This window comes from Lutjanus erythropterus, chromosome 21 (genome assembly GCF_056507025.1).
Source record: "Lutjanus erythropterus isolate fLutEry1 chromosome 21, fLutEry1.hap2, whole genome shotgun sequence".
In the NCBI taxonomy this organism is placed as follows: domain Eukaryota; kingdom Metazoa; phylum Chordata; class Actinopteri; order Lutjaniformes; family Lutjanidae; genus Lutjanus; species Lutjanus erythropterus.
The window spans coordinates 1,327,742-1,344,430 of record NC_139337.1 but is presented as its reverse complement, the minus strand read 5'-3'; the positions used below and the strand labels follow the sequence as shown (position 1 = coordinate 1,344,430).

Below are 16,689 nucleotides of genomic sequence, written 5' to 3'. Positions count from 1 at the left end.
GTTGAAAGTGTTGACATGGTGTTGAGGCAGAAAGAAGAGGGGAGAATACAAGACGCTTCAATCATAGACAGAGAGTGTGTGTGTGTGTGTGTGTGTGCTCATGTATTGACTAGAGGAGCATGGCCATAGTGTCACTTAGAGGTTCTGAAAGGGATGTTTTCAAGTTTTTTTTGTTAGTTTTCATCTTTTCCATACACGTGCTGGTTCGACTTGGCTCAGTATATCAGCCCAGCACAACAGGAATTTAAATCTCTGTGACAACAGGCCTACTTGCTTGAAGGTGCGTCTTTAACTGGTGATGCACATGTCACGAAGTCGAGTGGCTGTAAACTGGTGGATAAACACATTTAATTTCCTATAATCAACAGCAACTTAATACAACATGTATCCAGCTAAAAGTGATCATGAAACAGTAAATTAAAGCAGATGCCTGAAATAAACTTTACATGTCAGAGATTCAATTAGAAGCTCCAAAAGTCCTGAGAGCTGAACACAGACACTATTAAAAAGCTCCCCCTCTCTGTGCTCCTGTGAATTGAGTCTCGCAACATGTTTGTTTGAGGGGTAGAAGAGGGGTTATGACGGGATTTCCATGGTCAATGAGATGTCACCACAACCTGTTTGGGTTGGCGCTGTGGCTCCACTCTGTAGTGCTCCATCTCGGGCAAGAGTGACAAGCAAGTATTAACCACCATAACAGCCACCTGTGGTACACTGAGACACCTGCCTGAAAGAAGCTTGCCCTAGGTCTCTATGAAAACAACATACTCAATCATTAATAGTTGGCATCCATTAGAACCACCATCATTCCAAGCTGACTGCAGTCCCCTCTTGAGTGTTGGGATGATACCCACATTGAGACTGTGGATGGACACTACTTGAATGGCAATCTGATATTTTTCCTCTGTCAAGTTTGAGAACGTGAGAGACTGAGTTAAAAAGTAATGGTCAAAATTAAATCGGCAATGAGATAACCTGACTTTTAGCCACTAGTCTGGTTCAAACTCTATAAACTTCCCATAATGCAACTTAATAGCATCTTATAGTTTAGTCCCTAAACTACTCTAGGATGTGTTTTCTAAATTTGTACATTTATTATTTTAACAGTTCCTTCCTAGCCACTGAAGACAGTCAGAAGTTGCATGATGTTTGCACACACACATTTATTATTTCAAATCAAGATGTGTGACAAGTGCACTTGAAACTAAGAGCAATGCTAAAGCTAATGGCTTTTTTTTTGAGTACATCTGCATCAGAAAGATGGAAAAATCTCAACTTTTTCTGATGCAGGAAGCACACTGCAGGTCATGTAACAAGAATTAACCAACCAGCTCCACAGGATTTGTCTGACCCTTTTCATTCAAAGGGGTCACAAAATCTGGTTTCAATGTCAGTCAAACTCAGTGGTTCCCGCTGAATTTGAGTAAAACGAAGGTCAGAATGACAACATCAGCAAACTCTTGTTTAGGGCTTCAACTAACTAGTATTTTAATCAGTAATTAATTTGTCATTATTTCTCAATCATTTTCTTGATTAATCAATTAGTTGTGTTGTGTGTAGTATGTCAGAGAATGGTGAAAAATGTTAATCAGTGTTTCCCAAACCCAATGATGATGTCCTCAAATGTCTTGTTTATATTCAAATATCTTTCAAATATTCACATGTAAGAAGCTGAAATCAAAGAATTTTAATATTTTTTCTGATAAAATAACTTACAACTGTTTTCACTTATCAAAATAGTTGGTGATTAATTTAATAGTCCATAAATAATCAATAAATTGTTTCATGTCTACTCTTGTTTGTATATTTTCCTACATAAATCCAGTGTTGGGCAGGCTACTTGGAAAATGTAGTGAGCTAAGCTAAGCAAGTTATTCTACGTTAAATGAAACTTCACTACACTGAAGCTGCCCACCAGAGAAATGTAGCAAGCTAAGCTACAATAAAATTACAAAAGTAGCTTAACTACATCAAAGCTATTTTTTAAAGTAAAAATAAAGTATCTATGTCTATCTGTGTTTAGTAGTATATTTATTACCCCCCCTTTTGCAAAAATCTACTTATTTATTTATTTAAATTGACCACAACAATTTGGTTTTGTAGAGAAGTTTGTAAAAAAAAAAAAAAAAACCTGCACAAGTAATATTTCTGAGTAACAACCCAAAGTTATACTTTTCAGCTTCTCCTGTCTTCTCATTTTTAACTTTGGGAAATACCTGAATGTGTGTCCTTAAATTTGTGTTGGACATCTTGGATGTTGACAGGAGCTTCCTTTTGGGAAGGCACATGCCGGGCACATGCCGGGTTATGCCCATATAAGTAAGTCTGGCACGCATTAACATCAATGTTACTACACCGTTAAAAAAAAGACAGTAAAACACAGTGTGCAGAGCCATCCAAAACAGCCTGCAGGGCTCACTTCCAAATGCATGAACCTCAATATTTGACGCTTTGGAATCGTTTAACATGAGTATCCGACATTGTGACAACATTTATAGGTCAGAAAAGCGGAAAAGCATAATCGTTCCCCTTTAAATAGTTGCTGTTTTGTGCAGAAAAGTGGACGACATATTTAAAAGCAGGTTTTTACATAAACCTGTCAAAGACATTTAACAACAGTCACTGAGAAACTGACTCTCAGGGAGAATTTATGGACAAAAAGTTAATTGAATGCCATAAGTTGGTAATTTTTAAGTTTCAAATGTAATACCATATTTTTATTTATTTATTCTTAAATGTTGTTATTTTCTAACAGGTTTTAGTGTGTTTAGATTTCCCTTCCATTTAGTCTTTCAGATAAGAAATTGTAGCATAAAATATAATTATTATTAAGGATTTGCACTAACTAAAGTACCTTAACTTACCTTAACTAAGCAAGTTCCATGAGGCTAAAAATGCTAAGCTTATTCATCCTAGCAAATATAAAATAAAGGCCTTTTCCTATATTAAAATATACTAGTGCAATTCATTAACATTTTCAATATAGTCCCCTGAAGAAAGATTCAGCAGCCGCCACTGCTCCTCATAACTAGTACACTGATATTCATGTGTGTAGTTAGTTAAATATTGTAGTACTGTGTTTACATACAGAACATACATTCACATTCATTCTGTTCAATGAGCAGACTGACAGCTCATCCAGTCATACATGCTGTAACTGTTAAGGTTTGGGTCATTATTGTACGACGCAGTTGTTGAATCCTTCACCAGGTCCTGGTTCATTCGCAGCACTGACACCCTCCAACATTTGTCTGTTTTAAGTAAGCATGTTTTAAACCCAGGCTGAGTGTGAATACAGTAAGAGGAGGAAAAACCAAGACACAATTATGTGTGAAACAGGCTGCAGGGAGGAGGACAGAGACACCGAGCTCAAGGAAGTCTTTTCCACTCCACTGAGCTCTCTCGCTTCTGTGCGAGCAAGAGACACCCATGGGAGAGAAAAAGTGACAGACAGAGGTGGTGTGTGAGCTTGTGTGTGTCTGTGTGTGTGTGTGTCTGTGGATGGGGGTTGTGGGCTTGCTGCTTAATCATTTACTAATAAGTGAACCACAGTGAATTTTGGCAATCATTACTGACCAAGTCTCTACAGCTGTGTGTGTGTGTGTGTGTGTGTGTGTGTGTGTGTGTGTGTGTGTATGTGTGTGTCTCTATCCACTGTTAATGACCATATGGATGCTTAATTGTTGACCACTTTATGCTGCTGAGGATCACAGTTGTTTGTTCAGTTGTAGTTAAATCTCTGGCTGAACATGGCAGTGCCAGAGTGACAGGAGAATCAGTACAAATAGGAAGCAGCCTCAGCCTGATCACATCTGAGCACATAAGCAGTCATTCAGTGTTATTTCAGTATTATTTCTATGCCTATATTTGTCAGGTGTTACATCAATGCATGCATAAATACATGAGACAGACGGATTGACCGATGGATGGGTATTCAAGTGAAAACTGCTTCCTTTAGTGGTCCATCAAGCTCACCAGCAAAAATGCTGTGGTTTGATGGTTTGGTTTGTTTTCTTTGTCTGCTTCCTGAATCAAACCAATGTGAGGATGATACTGTTTCAGTTTTCCAAAGAAAACAGTCCAGAAATTGTCAACCCTTGTCATGTGGTGGAAGTATAGTTTGATTCTTGGTCATACAATCGGTGGGTAAAAAGACAACAAACACCCAATTTCTACCTGGTCATTATTCATCCTGTAGCACCGTTCTGTTCATGTTGGAGTTGATCTGGAGCACTTATCAGAGGACTTTAGAGCAGTGTTTCCCAAACGTTTCTTTTTCTGTGGACTTGCTTTTTACAAATGACAAGCCATCACGACCCAATTTAGGTCCTAACAATAAATCTTGGCAAAAGTTAATTTGTGCATAAAGAAGCATTTACGGCCATTCCTGCTTCACCTTGTATTATCCTCTCATCAGGAAATAAAATCTAGGACTAGGATTTTAGCCTGTTTCATAAATGAGACAAAATAAGTGCGTTTGGCAGAATTGACAGACTCTCATTTTTACCTCTCATCACTAAAACAATATACACATTTTAAATCTTAAATTTGCTGTATTTCTTCCATAGTATTTTGTTTGCCGACCCAGTCTTTGGGACTGACTGCTGTAGAGAACCGCACATGTGAATATCTCGTAAGACAGCAGCTATTAAATAAAAGTAAAAATAATTTAATAATACAGGCTTTTCTTACTTTGTCTTGAGTCCAGGTTTATCTCCTGCCTGTCAACATTTTAGTAGCAAACCTGTTCATAGTTCAGCAGTCACCCAAAGAGGAAGACTAAACTTTGTTTTTTCAACCAGTGAAATGGCACATGCAGTGGTATGGTCCCTGTTATTGGTGCACTTCACAGCAGTCCGTGAGCAGTTGTTTGGTCCGGACCAAGTTCAAGTGAGCTCTTCAAACCACACCAAGGTCGTAAACGCTCCAGGGTTTGGTTCAACAGAACTGAACAAAGCTGGTGTGAAGCCGCCCTAAAGAGCCAGGGCCTCCTGCCTTCTCTTGGTCATTGATCAGACCTGCTCTAATGCCCTTGAGAGAGTTGACCATAAAAATTCAAGCAGAAGCAGCATCTTTAGCATTTAGAGTGTTTGGAACATACTGAGTGTACAGATGGATAGTAGAGTAGAGGATACTGTATGATTGTTGTGTGACGTGAGTGGAGGGAGGGAGTTCAAGTACCTCGCGCCTTGTTCTCAAGTGAGAGGACAATGGACTGCGAGATTGGAGAATCAGAGCAGCAGGAGCGATTTGCGCTCATTTTACTTTACTGTTGTGATGAAAAAGAAGCTGAGCCAGAAGGTAAAGCATCTTGATCTACCAGTCAGTCTTTGTTCTTACTCTCACCCATGGTCATGATGGGTGGATCATGACCAAAAGAACATGCCAGAAGGGTGGCTGGCATCTCCCTTAGAGATAGGGTGAGAAGCTCAGTCATCTGTGAGGAACTCGGAGCAGAGCCACTGCTCCTTTGCATAGAAAGGAGCCAGTTGAGGTTATTCGGGCATCTTTTAAGGATGTCACCTGGTCACCTCCATAGGGAGGTGTTCCAGGCACATCCAACTGGGAGGAGGCCACGGGGCAAACCGAGGACCATGTGGAGGGATTATATCTCCACCCTGGCCTGGGAACACCTGGGGACCCCCCAGTCAGAGCTGGTTAATGTAGCTGGGAAGAGGGACGTCTGGGGTCCCCTGCTGTAACTGCTACCTCCACGACCCAACTTTGGACAAGTGATTGAAGATAGATGGATAGATGGATGGATGGATGGTGTGAGAATTTTCTATGGATGGTTTGATTTCCACTGAGGTTGGTTTTTGCCCTGCTAGCAGCATGGTCTAGTGGCTGCACATCAGTGACAGAAGATCTGCCTTCTTGGAACTAGATTGTCTACAAGCCTACTGACCAGATTCCATATTACATTCTCAGTCCTGCTATCTGTATATTACTTATCCAAACATTGTATTGTGGTTTGTCATGAACACTGCAGGTTCAGGGGCTATTTGAGTCTTTTCTGTGTTCCTCTGATATATATACAGACACCCAGACTTCAATAGTTATCTGTGCATACTGAAATAATTCTCTCTTTTCCTCCTCAAGTCTCTATGGCAGACACATGCAGGCCAACCCAGAGCCTCCAAAGAAGAGCAACGACAAGAGTAAGAAGATCAGCCGCAAACCTCTGGCTGCCAAGAACAAATAAAGAGAAGATGGAGGATGGAGATGAACACTCGCTCAGCCAGCCAAACTCACTGCATGTGCCTTTTTTTCTTCTTTCTTTTTTGTTAATAAAAAAATGTATTACATGGAAATATATTAATTATATTTCTACACATGTAGTGTTAAACATGGATTGGACTGTATTCCACTGTGCCTGAGTCCATATGGTTGTTTGTTTCTTTTTTAACTCTTCTTAACTGTTTGAGTCTTGGTGCTACTCACTTGCAGTGCTTGGAAATCAAGGTGATAATTGGTAACATTGCATAACCACCAGATTAGATGTTATTTAGAAGCAAAGTTAAAGGACTGGTGTGTGGGATTTAGTGGCATCTAGTGGTGAGGTTTGTGGCTTGCAACCAACTGAATACCTCTCGCCGCACCCTACCTTTCCAAGCATGTAGGAAAAACTATGTTGGCCACAAAACTTAAAAAAACATGAAAGGTTGTATCTAGAGCAGCTGTTTGGTTTGTCTGTTCTACACTACTGTAGAAACATGGTGATTCAACATTGTGGAGCTGCTGCCTTTGTAGATATAAAGGACTCATTCTAGGGTAGCAAAAACACAACATTACTTATTTTCAGGTGATCATACACCAACCAAAACATATTATATTCAATTTGTTTGACACTCTGCCAATAGATCCCCCTAAGTCTGACACACTGGACTGGAATTTATTTAACTGTCATCCTAGAAAAAAAAAAGTCATACATGCTGATGGACCTGTTACTTCAGACTTTGAGGATATTAGCAAGGCAACACTGTTAAACTGCTACGATACCAAAGGCAAACATTGAACACAGGTGAGTCCAGTTTTTTCCAGAAGTAGCTCATACTCACAGATGTTTACGAGACAACAGCGTCTCAGTGCTCTGTTGCAGTTTTCCCACATATAATGATAGTCCAACCTCTGAAAGTATTCAACACCCTAATGCCTAACCCCGGATGTCCTCTTGAAGCAGCTGTGTCACATTCTGGTCTGCCCTCAGCTCAGACAAATCATCATGGTTCCAGTGTCCACTGGAAGCCATATTTATAATATGATTTAATTAGTTTAGAGTTATCTTCCTGTTTTACAAGTGTATTGAAAACACCACAGCAGCTTATTTGAATGTGGCAACACATACATTACCACAGCCGTACTGCTCTCAGTTTAAATACCATACCACCCAACCTTGTTGTGTATCTGCATTTCCAGAATACTGAATATTACACTCCCTGTCCATTTGTCCTCCTCTCTGTCTCTTTCTGTCTTTTGCTACTTATTTACAAACAAGGAAAAACTAGTTTTGCTATATATGTGTGTGTGTGTATGTATATATATATATATATATATATATATATATATATATATATATATATATATATATGTATATATATATGTATATATAATTATATATATATATGTATATATATATATATATATATATATATATATATGTATATGGTGTGGTATATGGTGTATGTAACAATAACACAGTTGAGAAAAGAGCAAATTATCTGTAAACACGCCCGCTGGACATTGACACACCAGCTAGAATGGCAGCATACTGTCTTGTCTGTAGCAGGCATAACTGAGCTGGTGGACACTGGGGACAGTCTGACAGCACAGTGTTGTTATTCACTGTCAGATGAAACAGGGTGCGTTCAGAATCACACACTAATGTACTGTTCATACCAAGTATGACGTCACATTGTTCAGATTGCATAGTATGAGGATTTTGGACAATAGAAATGCCCACATGTTGACAGATTTAGATTAGCAAGGATCCCAGAGTGAGCTGAACACACTCAACCACCCATCTCTTCAGTTTGCCCATTGACAAACTGTGAGGCAGCCAGTTCTAGCACATATCATTTACTGTAGAAAACATATTTAATACTAAAATTTTCAACAATAGCTCACACGTCCTGGCGATGTGACAGAAAGAGGACCTATTGCTTGAGTACACTTCAGTGTAACCAGTTGCTGCCATCAAATATTTATGGCATAGGAAGTCACATACAGGAAATGTTTTGTGTTCAACTGGTTAAATCATGACAACACTGACAGGCGGTGTCAACATTGATGCCAAAACTGTTGCCATCTAGAAGCCACCAAGGCTAATGATTTACCAAGTCAGTGAACAAGTGACACAATGCAGGAAATGCAAAGGCATAATGAAAAGATGAGGGCATTCAGAATATCAGCATTTTCCTCAGGAACATGGACCACGCCAGGATATTAAGGAAGTTTTCAATTTTTCAATGAAAGCAGATATGGAACACAGAACATTTGATATAAATATAAGTATACTTTTTCACTGAATTTGGACAATATTCATATTCATCAAAATAGCTATAAACCTAATACAGTTGACCACAAGGCAATGACAAAAACAACTTTCACGTGCAAAGGTGACAGAATTCAGCACTGGACAGCACCAATGCAAGCACAGTGCATAAACTTTGCATTGATAATAATATTTCAGATTAAATGGCGATCACAATGTCAGAAATGAACTTAATAATATCCAAAGTTTAAGGCTGGGAAGAGAGGGACGTCTGTTGGTAATGGCATACTTCACTGTTCATTTAGTAGGCACTATGCAGTATGTACTGATGGAGTATGTAGTAGGCTGTACGTTAGTGTGTGATGTTGAACACAGCCTTAGTCTTAAGTGAGTCAGAGTGAGGGAGCAGCTCAGTGACAGCTGACGTTAACTGTCTTTATTCCACTGATCTCTGAGAGACAACCTGACGTCTGAGACTGTTGTGTTTGAACCTCACTTTACCTCCAACTCCACATTCTCCTTAAGTTATTTTTCAAAGCTTTACCAAGCGTCCATCACATTTCAGCCTGTTACAAAAATTTATGAATGTAATCCGTTTTTTAAATTCATGCTTAAATGCTTTTATCACAGGCTCTCTGTATTGAACATTTCAAATAAAACAATCACAATGTCTCTGTTGTATTGATTGTTTCACATAAATATCCTGTAAGCATAAGTCATTAAAATTGTAAGTTGTGGCTCTGCAGTCATGTTTGATTTTTTCAGTTTGAACTTTTGAGTGTTATTCTTATTAGTACAAGAGAAAAAGATGCCTACACCAGCCAGCCAGCTGTTCGTCTTACAAAAACTGATTTAGTCTCATTATTAAATAGGCTCTCAGTTTTATCTAAATTAACAGCAGGTGTCGAACGTCAGCAGCACATAAGTGTTACTTAAGTGTCCATCGAATAAATCCACGCCCACTCTGACCTTTGTTAGGGCTGTCAGTGTCCTCAGAAGCAGCTGTCCCATCAGGAGCACTCACAGATTCATGGACAAAATAGTTCCAGGTGGAGTAAACTGCAGTCCTCCACCCACTGAAGCTTTAAATACCCAAAGTGAATTCAGATGGCTCAGTCACACTGAGGCCCTTAATCTGTATGTGTGATTTGAAAAGCTACCAGAGTAAAAAAGACCATGAACATCAAGAACTATGAAAATATCATTTGAAAAATTGTTAGAATTTTCACTTCTAACTTTATGGCAAAGTCCAAGTTGTGGTCTGGACACAGCCATCCGCTTGAGGTACTGTTCTTGGTGTGGACAGCCCTCAACAGTGATATTGTGATAAAAAATTCAAAGATGAAAAAAAAAGAGCAAAAATAGAAGCACTTAAAGGAGCAATATGCAACATCTAAAATGTAACATCTAAAACAGTACAGAATCCAGATAGCATGATGGAGTGTAGACTGTATATTAAATGGGTTGTAATCCTGTTAAGTCTATCTATAAAGCAAGTTATCTCCACCTGCCCCCTCCTACCCAGACACACCAGAGACAGGCGGGCTGCAGAAGCTCCATGGGAGCGCAAGATGCACGCAGTATTGTAATTTGACAATAACAAGCGACAGGTCCTCCACTGTAAGCTGTTGATTAGCTGTTTATAACCATCAATTGTCTGTCAATGTAATGTTCCTGAAAACAAAAGCTCTGAAATAACACACTCTGGACGATGAGTTAAGTGGCTGCCTGTCTCACTGCTCCATTAACATTTTTCTTAGTTTATATTATATTATATTATAAATATCTACGCCTTCTACAAGATCATTAATTAATTCTTATGACTCATAAACAGACACTTAGTCATTTGGTGAAAATTCATTATGAATTCCTGCTCTCATTAATGTGAAATTGACATAAAGAACAGGTATTCTGGTCTGGACCAGAAATTTCAGATGTAGCCCCCGCAGCTGCAGGGTTCATCTCAAGGGAGTATTTCAGCTTAACATGTTTCCTTGAGGTCTGATGACACGTTGTGGTCATTTTATGATTTATTACAGTAAATGTATTGCAGATTTCTCCTTTTTAAATGTGTAGTTTGTAGATCCTCTTACAGCTTTTCTGGATTATTTTCCTTAACCCAATCAACTTTTATAACTTCAGCTCAGCAGTCAACAAAATATCCCCCATGAAGCTGTTCTATATAGCAATCAAGACTTGAGTACCACACTCTGGAACTGGACACTGGAAGTCTCACCTCTGCCACTCTATTGCTCCACACCGGAGCCCCCAGGGCTGTTTGCTCAGTCCCCTCCTGTTCACACTGAACACCCATGACTGTAACCCCTGACATGGGGAGAAGTTTATTGTGAGGCTTGTGGAGTCAGTGGAGCTGAGGTGGTGCAGATGAACAGTTCTAGGTTCCTGGGAATCAACATCACAGAGAACCTGTCATGGATGTCACACAGCTCCACCCAGATGAAAAAGGCTCAGAAACAGCTGTATTTCTGAAGAAAACGTAAGAATTCAAAACTCCCATGCCAGGTACTTATTGATTTCTACAGAGGAGCAACTAAAGCTTCCTGACTGGAAGCATCACAAACCAGGACGGCAGGACTCTGCAGCAGATTAAGGCCCAGAACATCACTGGTACCTTCTACGAAGCATCTGTGTTACCAGAGAGGTGAGGTGCCTGCACAGCCCAGAGGAAACTAAAAGACAACACCCACCCAGCTGCAGCCTTTTCACCCTGCTGCCGTCAGACAGGAGATACACAAGTATCCACGACTGTACTAGCTGACTGAAGAGCAGCATCTTCCATCAAACTGTGAGACTGAAAACTTCATCCGAGGTACTTCTCCATCCATTAGTTTGTTTTATTTTTATATATATGACTCATTATTTATTGAACCAACTACTGTATATAATATTTGTATATCCAATTTGGACCTTCAACTTAATCTGGTTATACAGCCATCTTTAATTAAGATAGAATTGAGAGCACCATGTAGATAGGTAGCTTAATTTTTGAAGATGGGGTGTGAGGGTGCTTCTTCTGGTTTAATCATCAGATAGTTGTGCAGACTCAGAGGGCAGGCTTTCCAAAGTTTCCTGAAAGAAAAGAATATTCAATATGGTGGCCTTAGTTTAAGACCTCCATCTATCTCCGAGAGAATCTAAAGTAATGGCAACCTGACTCACTCTCTGTTGCCTTCTGTGAGAAAGTTGGGCTGAAAAATTAACAGCCTCATGGATTATTTCTTTTACGCAAAATGAATATTTGTCAGCTTTGACCTGCTCTCAACTCCACCCTGAAACTCAGCCTAACTATAATCACTACTCCACTCTTCTGTTTTTCTCCTCTTTGGGTGGATGTTGTTCCTGTTTTGTTCTCACTTCATCTCAATTCATCTCACACCTTTCCAAGGACACAATGAGTCCCAGGCTAACTAAAGCCCATTGATTTTCACGGGGTGATTTATAGGTGGCGTGTGTGTTAGGGCAGGCTTGATTGTCTAAGGGGGGCCGCACTGTGCCACTTTAATGAGGGTGGTGACACAGGGAAGAGGGGCAAGCACCCCGCCCACCATACGATGAGCAGCTAATATACAGCTTTACTTAATGACCATTGCTTTTAGACAGAGCATGGATTCTCTTCAATATTCAGTGCACACTTTTGATTTTTTTAAATTATTTTCTATGCAGTGGGAGGGTGGGGGTTAAATATTTAGAAAATTATTTGAAAAAATATGAACCTCTTTGCTGCGCTGGTGTCACACATGTCACATGATATTAAATGTTTTCAAATATGTTTGAGAAAAGTGCCCTCTTGGATGCCCCTATGGTAAATAAAATGTGATAAATGCCCTGTAGAGTGGCCCTTTTTGTCCCTGCCCCTCAGAGAGTGAGTCTGCCACTGACTGTACTCACCAAGTTAACTGCTGAGGTTAAAGCGATAGTTGACCCAAAAATGAAATTTCACTCAGTATCTACTCCCCCCTGTGCTGATGTGAGGATGCATGAAGATCTCTAGTTCACAAAACACTCCCAGAGCTTCAGTGGAAAACAGCGTTGCAGCCAAATATGGTACAAGTGAAGTGAATGGTGGCCAGTTTTAAAATGTAAAAAAAGAACACAAAATCCCCTCCCACAAAATGTCTCAATACTGCTTGTGTGGTGTAATCCAAGTGTCCGTAAGCGGGAACATTAAAATTTGACCCAAAAAGACACCATTTACACCATGTTTTTAGTCTAAATGTCAACTGTTGCCTCTCAGACCTGATCCTCGTGCACATGCCTGAAGAGAATACACAAGCTCTCGTCCAAGCAGCGCGACACAAGATATACGAGATCTCGCGATACCTTCACATCTGTGTTTACATGCTAACTGGAAGCAACACAGACAACAGAGACAAGATCTGCTCATAAATAGTGACTTGTTACACACACACAAGTTGACTTTGCAAACTTTCAACAAAGAAGAAAATGTCAGAGGACTTTAACACAGGTGTGTGCATGAGGATCAGGTCTGAGAGGCTACAGTTGACATTTAGGCTATATATATATATATATGTAGCTGGGGAGCTACAGTTCATTGAGGGAACCATGAAAGCCAACATGTACTGTGACATACTGAAGCGATGATCCCCTCCCTTCGGAAACTGGACCACAGGACAGTATTCCAACATGTTAATGACCCCAAGTACACCTCCAAGATGACCTAAAGAAGCTGAGGGTAAAGGTGATGGACTGGCCAAGCATGACTTCAGACCTACACCCTATTGAGCATCTGTGGGACATCCTCCAATGGAAGGTGAAGGAGCGCAAGGTCTCTAACATCCACCAGCTCTGTGATGTCATCATGGATGAGTGGAAGAAGATTTCAGTAACAGCCTGTGAACTCTATGCCCAAGAGGGTTAAGGCAGTGCTGGAAAAAAATGGTGGCCACACAAAATATTTACACTTTGGGCCCAATTTGGGCATTTTCACCTAGGGGTGTACTCACTTTTGTTGCCAGCGGTTTAGACATTAATAGCTGTGTGTTGAATTATTTTGAGGGGACAGTAAATTTACACAGTTATACAAGCTGTACACTGACTACTTTACATTGTATCAAAGTGTCATTTCTTCAGTGTTGTCCCATGAAAAGATATAATTAAATATTTGCAGAAATGTGAGGGGTGTACTCACTTTTGTGAGATACTGTAAATGAGCCTTGAAACAAATTAATTATGAAGTCTATCCAGAACAGAATAAAATGAAAATGGCTGGCTAAAAGAAATCATAGTCACAGCTTATTTTAAGAATGTACCAACTGATAGTGAGATGTGTGAGTTCAGTGTGCGTCCAGACTTCATGTCACACAACCTCTTTTGAGAAAACAGGGACATAAATACATTTGACAGTTACGTGTCCTTTGACAGTACAGCTTATCTATGATACGACTTCATCTGCAAAGGGTCAGAGGTCACATGGTTTGACAGGTGAGGTCGTCTGACTGCAGACTGATGAGAGCTGCCTTCATTTCCCAGGGTGCTGAGCTCCTGCTGCTCTTTCTCACATCACTCCAGTGTGATGGAGTCTCATTCAGGTGGGAGAAAGCCTCCACCTGCAGATGTAACATACTGTATTGTAAGTCTTTTATGAACTTTTATAATAAACAAATCATTAAAAAATCATTTAGTCGCATTAATAAATGAAAGATAAAATAAAAACATGTTTGGAATTACTCTTAATATCTGCAAATTATTTTAGAATGTGTTGTTATCTGTTGCAACACTAAAATTTCTCATCAACAATTTGTCAACATATCTTTTGTATTTAAATAAATTTTATTTTTATTTTTTATGACAGATGTAATTATGAAAATCTGGTGCACATTAGGAGAACACAGAACCTGCAGGATCACAACAACAGACTGTGGGATGAAGAACAACTACAACTAAACAACTAGAGACATATGTACATATATATATACACACACACATATATATACACACACATATATACCAAATGATCTCTTAGATTTCTTCACAGTTTGTATAGTTCAGGGTCCAACCTTAATATATGCCAGTGTTTCACCTGATAAGATGACCTCTGATCTCTGAGGAGATTAGATGGTTATACATGTAACTGAAAACTGTTTGTTTTTTTTCTGGCTCTTAACAGAGCAGGATTTCTCCAGAGCTAAGTTATATACTTGTTCTACCCAGTCCAGCAGATATCCTCGTGACAGGAATTTAGATTTCATATCCACTGAATTTTCAACAAAATCTTCTGTGATCTGGCTTCTTGGGTTGAACAAATAAAATCTGATTTGACTTGAATTCAAATTTCTTTCTTAGTAAAGCATGGCCAGTGGCACAAACCACTGCATTTTTAGACTGAACTAGGTTGTGCTACTTATCCCCGCATGGGGCTTTAGAAAAAGACAGGAAATCCTAATTTTTTATTTTATAAATGACAGCAGCACTGATTTTATTGCTGTGACCCTTTTCAGTATTGGATTGCTGCTGCTGTCATGGGAAATGAAAGGCTACACAAGAAAACAACACCTTGTGGAAGTCAGGTGATTTAATATTGCACCATTTAAAAACAGAACAATGAGAATCTGTGCAGCAGAGCCTGACATATCCTGGCTTTTTGTTTCTAGTATGGGCTGAGCTCCAAAAACAATGCACCCTACAGTTCTCATGATGCAACTAATAGCATATTTTCATTAGACCCTGCCTCCCTCATAAATGCCCATGTCATCAAACTTTATCTCCAGATTGAAGCACGGGCTGTCTCCTGCATCTCTACTCAAAAAATACTACAAAGTACTTGCCTCAAAAACTACTCAGAGTATTAGTTACTTTGGTCCCATAATTTCATGGTACATAGGTGGGAATTACCAAGTAATATATATGAAATTTCTTAGAAATTACCCCAAAATTTCATGGTAAATTATGTGATAATTAGCAAGTACTGTTTTCATGTAGTGGATGGTAATCACCAAGTAGCATATAGTATAGTAAAATAGTAATTACCACCTACTTGCAAAACAACACTTGTAAATTATCACATACTTTCTGTGAAATCTGGTGGTAATGTGTGAGGAATGAGAAATTTCAAGTATATCACTTTGCAGTTACTTTCTTAAAAAATTCAAATATATTACTTGGTAATTACCACCTATCTACCATGAAAGTATGGGACCTGGAAACTGAAGCATTACCTTACTTTTTAGCCATTCATGTTTAATACATTATCAATAGAAGATTCTTTTGTCGTTTTTTTTTTTTTTTTTTAAGTTTTGACTTCCCTACTCATCAAATGGTTCTGCCAGACAAAACAATGTTGAATGAGATGTAATTACTGCCATTTCTAGACTGTAGATTAAATATTCATTAGTCGTTCATTAGTTTTCGACCACATGTCCTGGTTTTCATTCGCCTGTTTGTGATCAGATCACCTTAGTGGCTACTAAAATACAAGTACAAGTAAAAGTACAGACTCAAAAATCTACTCATAAAAGTACAACTACCCCTCAAAAAACTTAATTACATTAATTACAGTAACTTGAGTATTTGTTACTTCCACTCTTTAAAAGTGGCACAAAGACAGGACCAGACTATCTCACTTATCTTCTATTCACAAACAAATCTCTGCATGGTTGATATAGACAGAGGAATGAACAAAATCTGAATATATCCTTGAAAAAAAACCACTGACATGAAGAAATACAGTAAAATATATTGATCAACATGTTTATTTCATAACGTCACTCTTCCTCAGAGGTGTTATCAACGTTCGCTGCCTCATCACTGTTCAACCAATCGCATGCCCCCAGCCCCAGCCCCAGCTAAGTCATGTTAGTGAGAGCTATCACAGAGACAGACACGTTGTTCTCTGTCTGCTCTGTCTGCTCTGTCTGCTCACTGGGGAACATCGTCAGAATCAATGCTGCTGAGTGAAGCTGCACACTGCTCTCACAAGCTTTGTCATGACATGAAAAGTGACATTGTGTCACGGGGAAAAATGCTAATATGAAATAAGAGCACACTTTGTAAAAAGTATATGTCAAAAAAAAGAGAAAAGACTTTTCAAAAGACAAAACAAATTCGTATAGCAACTCCATAGCAACTGCTGCAATGAAACTCTGTTCTTGGTTTCTGATCACTGGTTTCTTACAGATTGTGTCAGGCTGTCACACACTGTACACACATTGACCTGCTGT

General features: G+C 39.2%; 1 protein-coding gene across 2 annotated transcripts in view; it reads left to right on the top strand.

Annotated features, from left to right (window-relative positions):
- Positions 1 to 7,451, top strand: part of rsu1 (Ras suppressor protein 1) — a 62,145-nt gene extending 54,694 nt beyond the window's left edge. For both annotated transcript variants that reach the window (XM_084747659.1, XM_084747660.1), the window contains exon 9: positions 6,100 to 7,451. In XM_084747659.1, the coding sequence (XP_084603785.1) occupies positions 6,100 to 6,202 (103 nt within the window). In that variant the 3' untranslated portion in view covers positions 6,203 to 7,451. The remainder of the gene's footprint in view (positions 1 to 6,099) is intronic.
- The last annotated feature ends 9,238 nt before the right edge of the window (positions 7,452 to 16,689 follow it).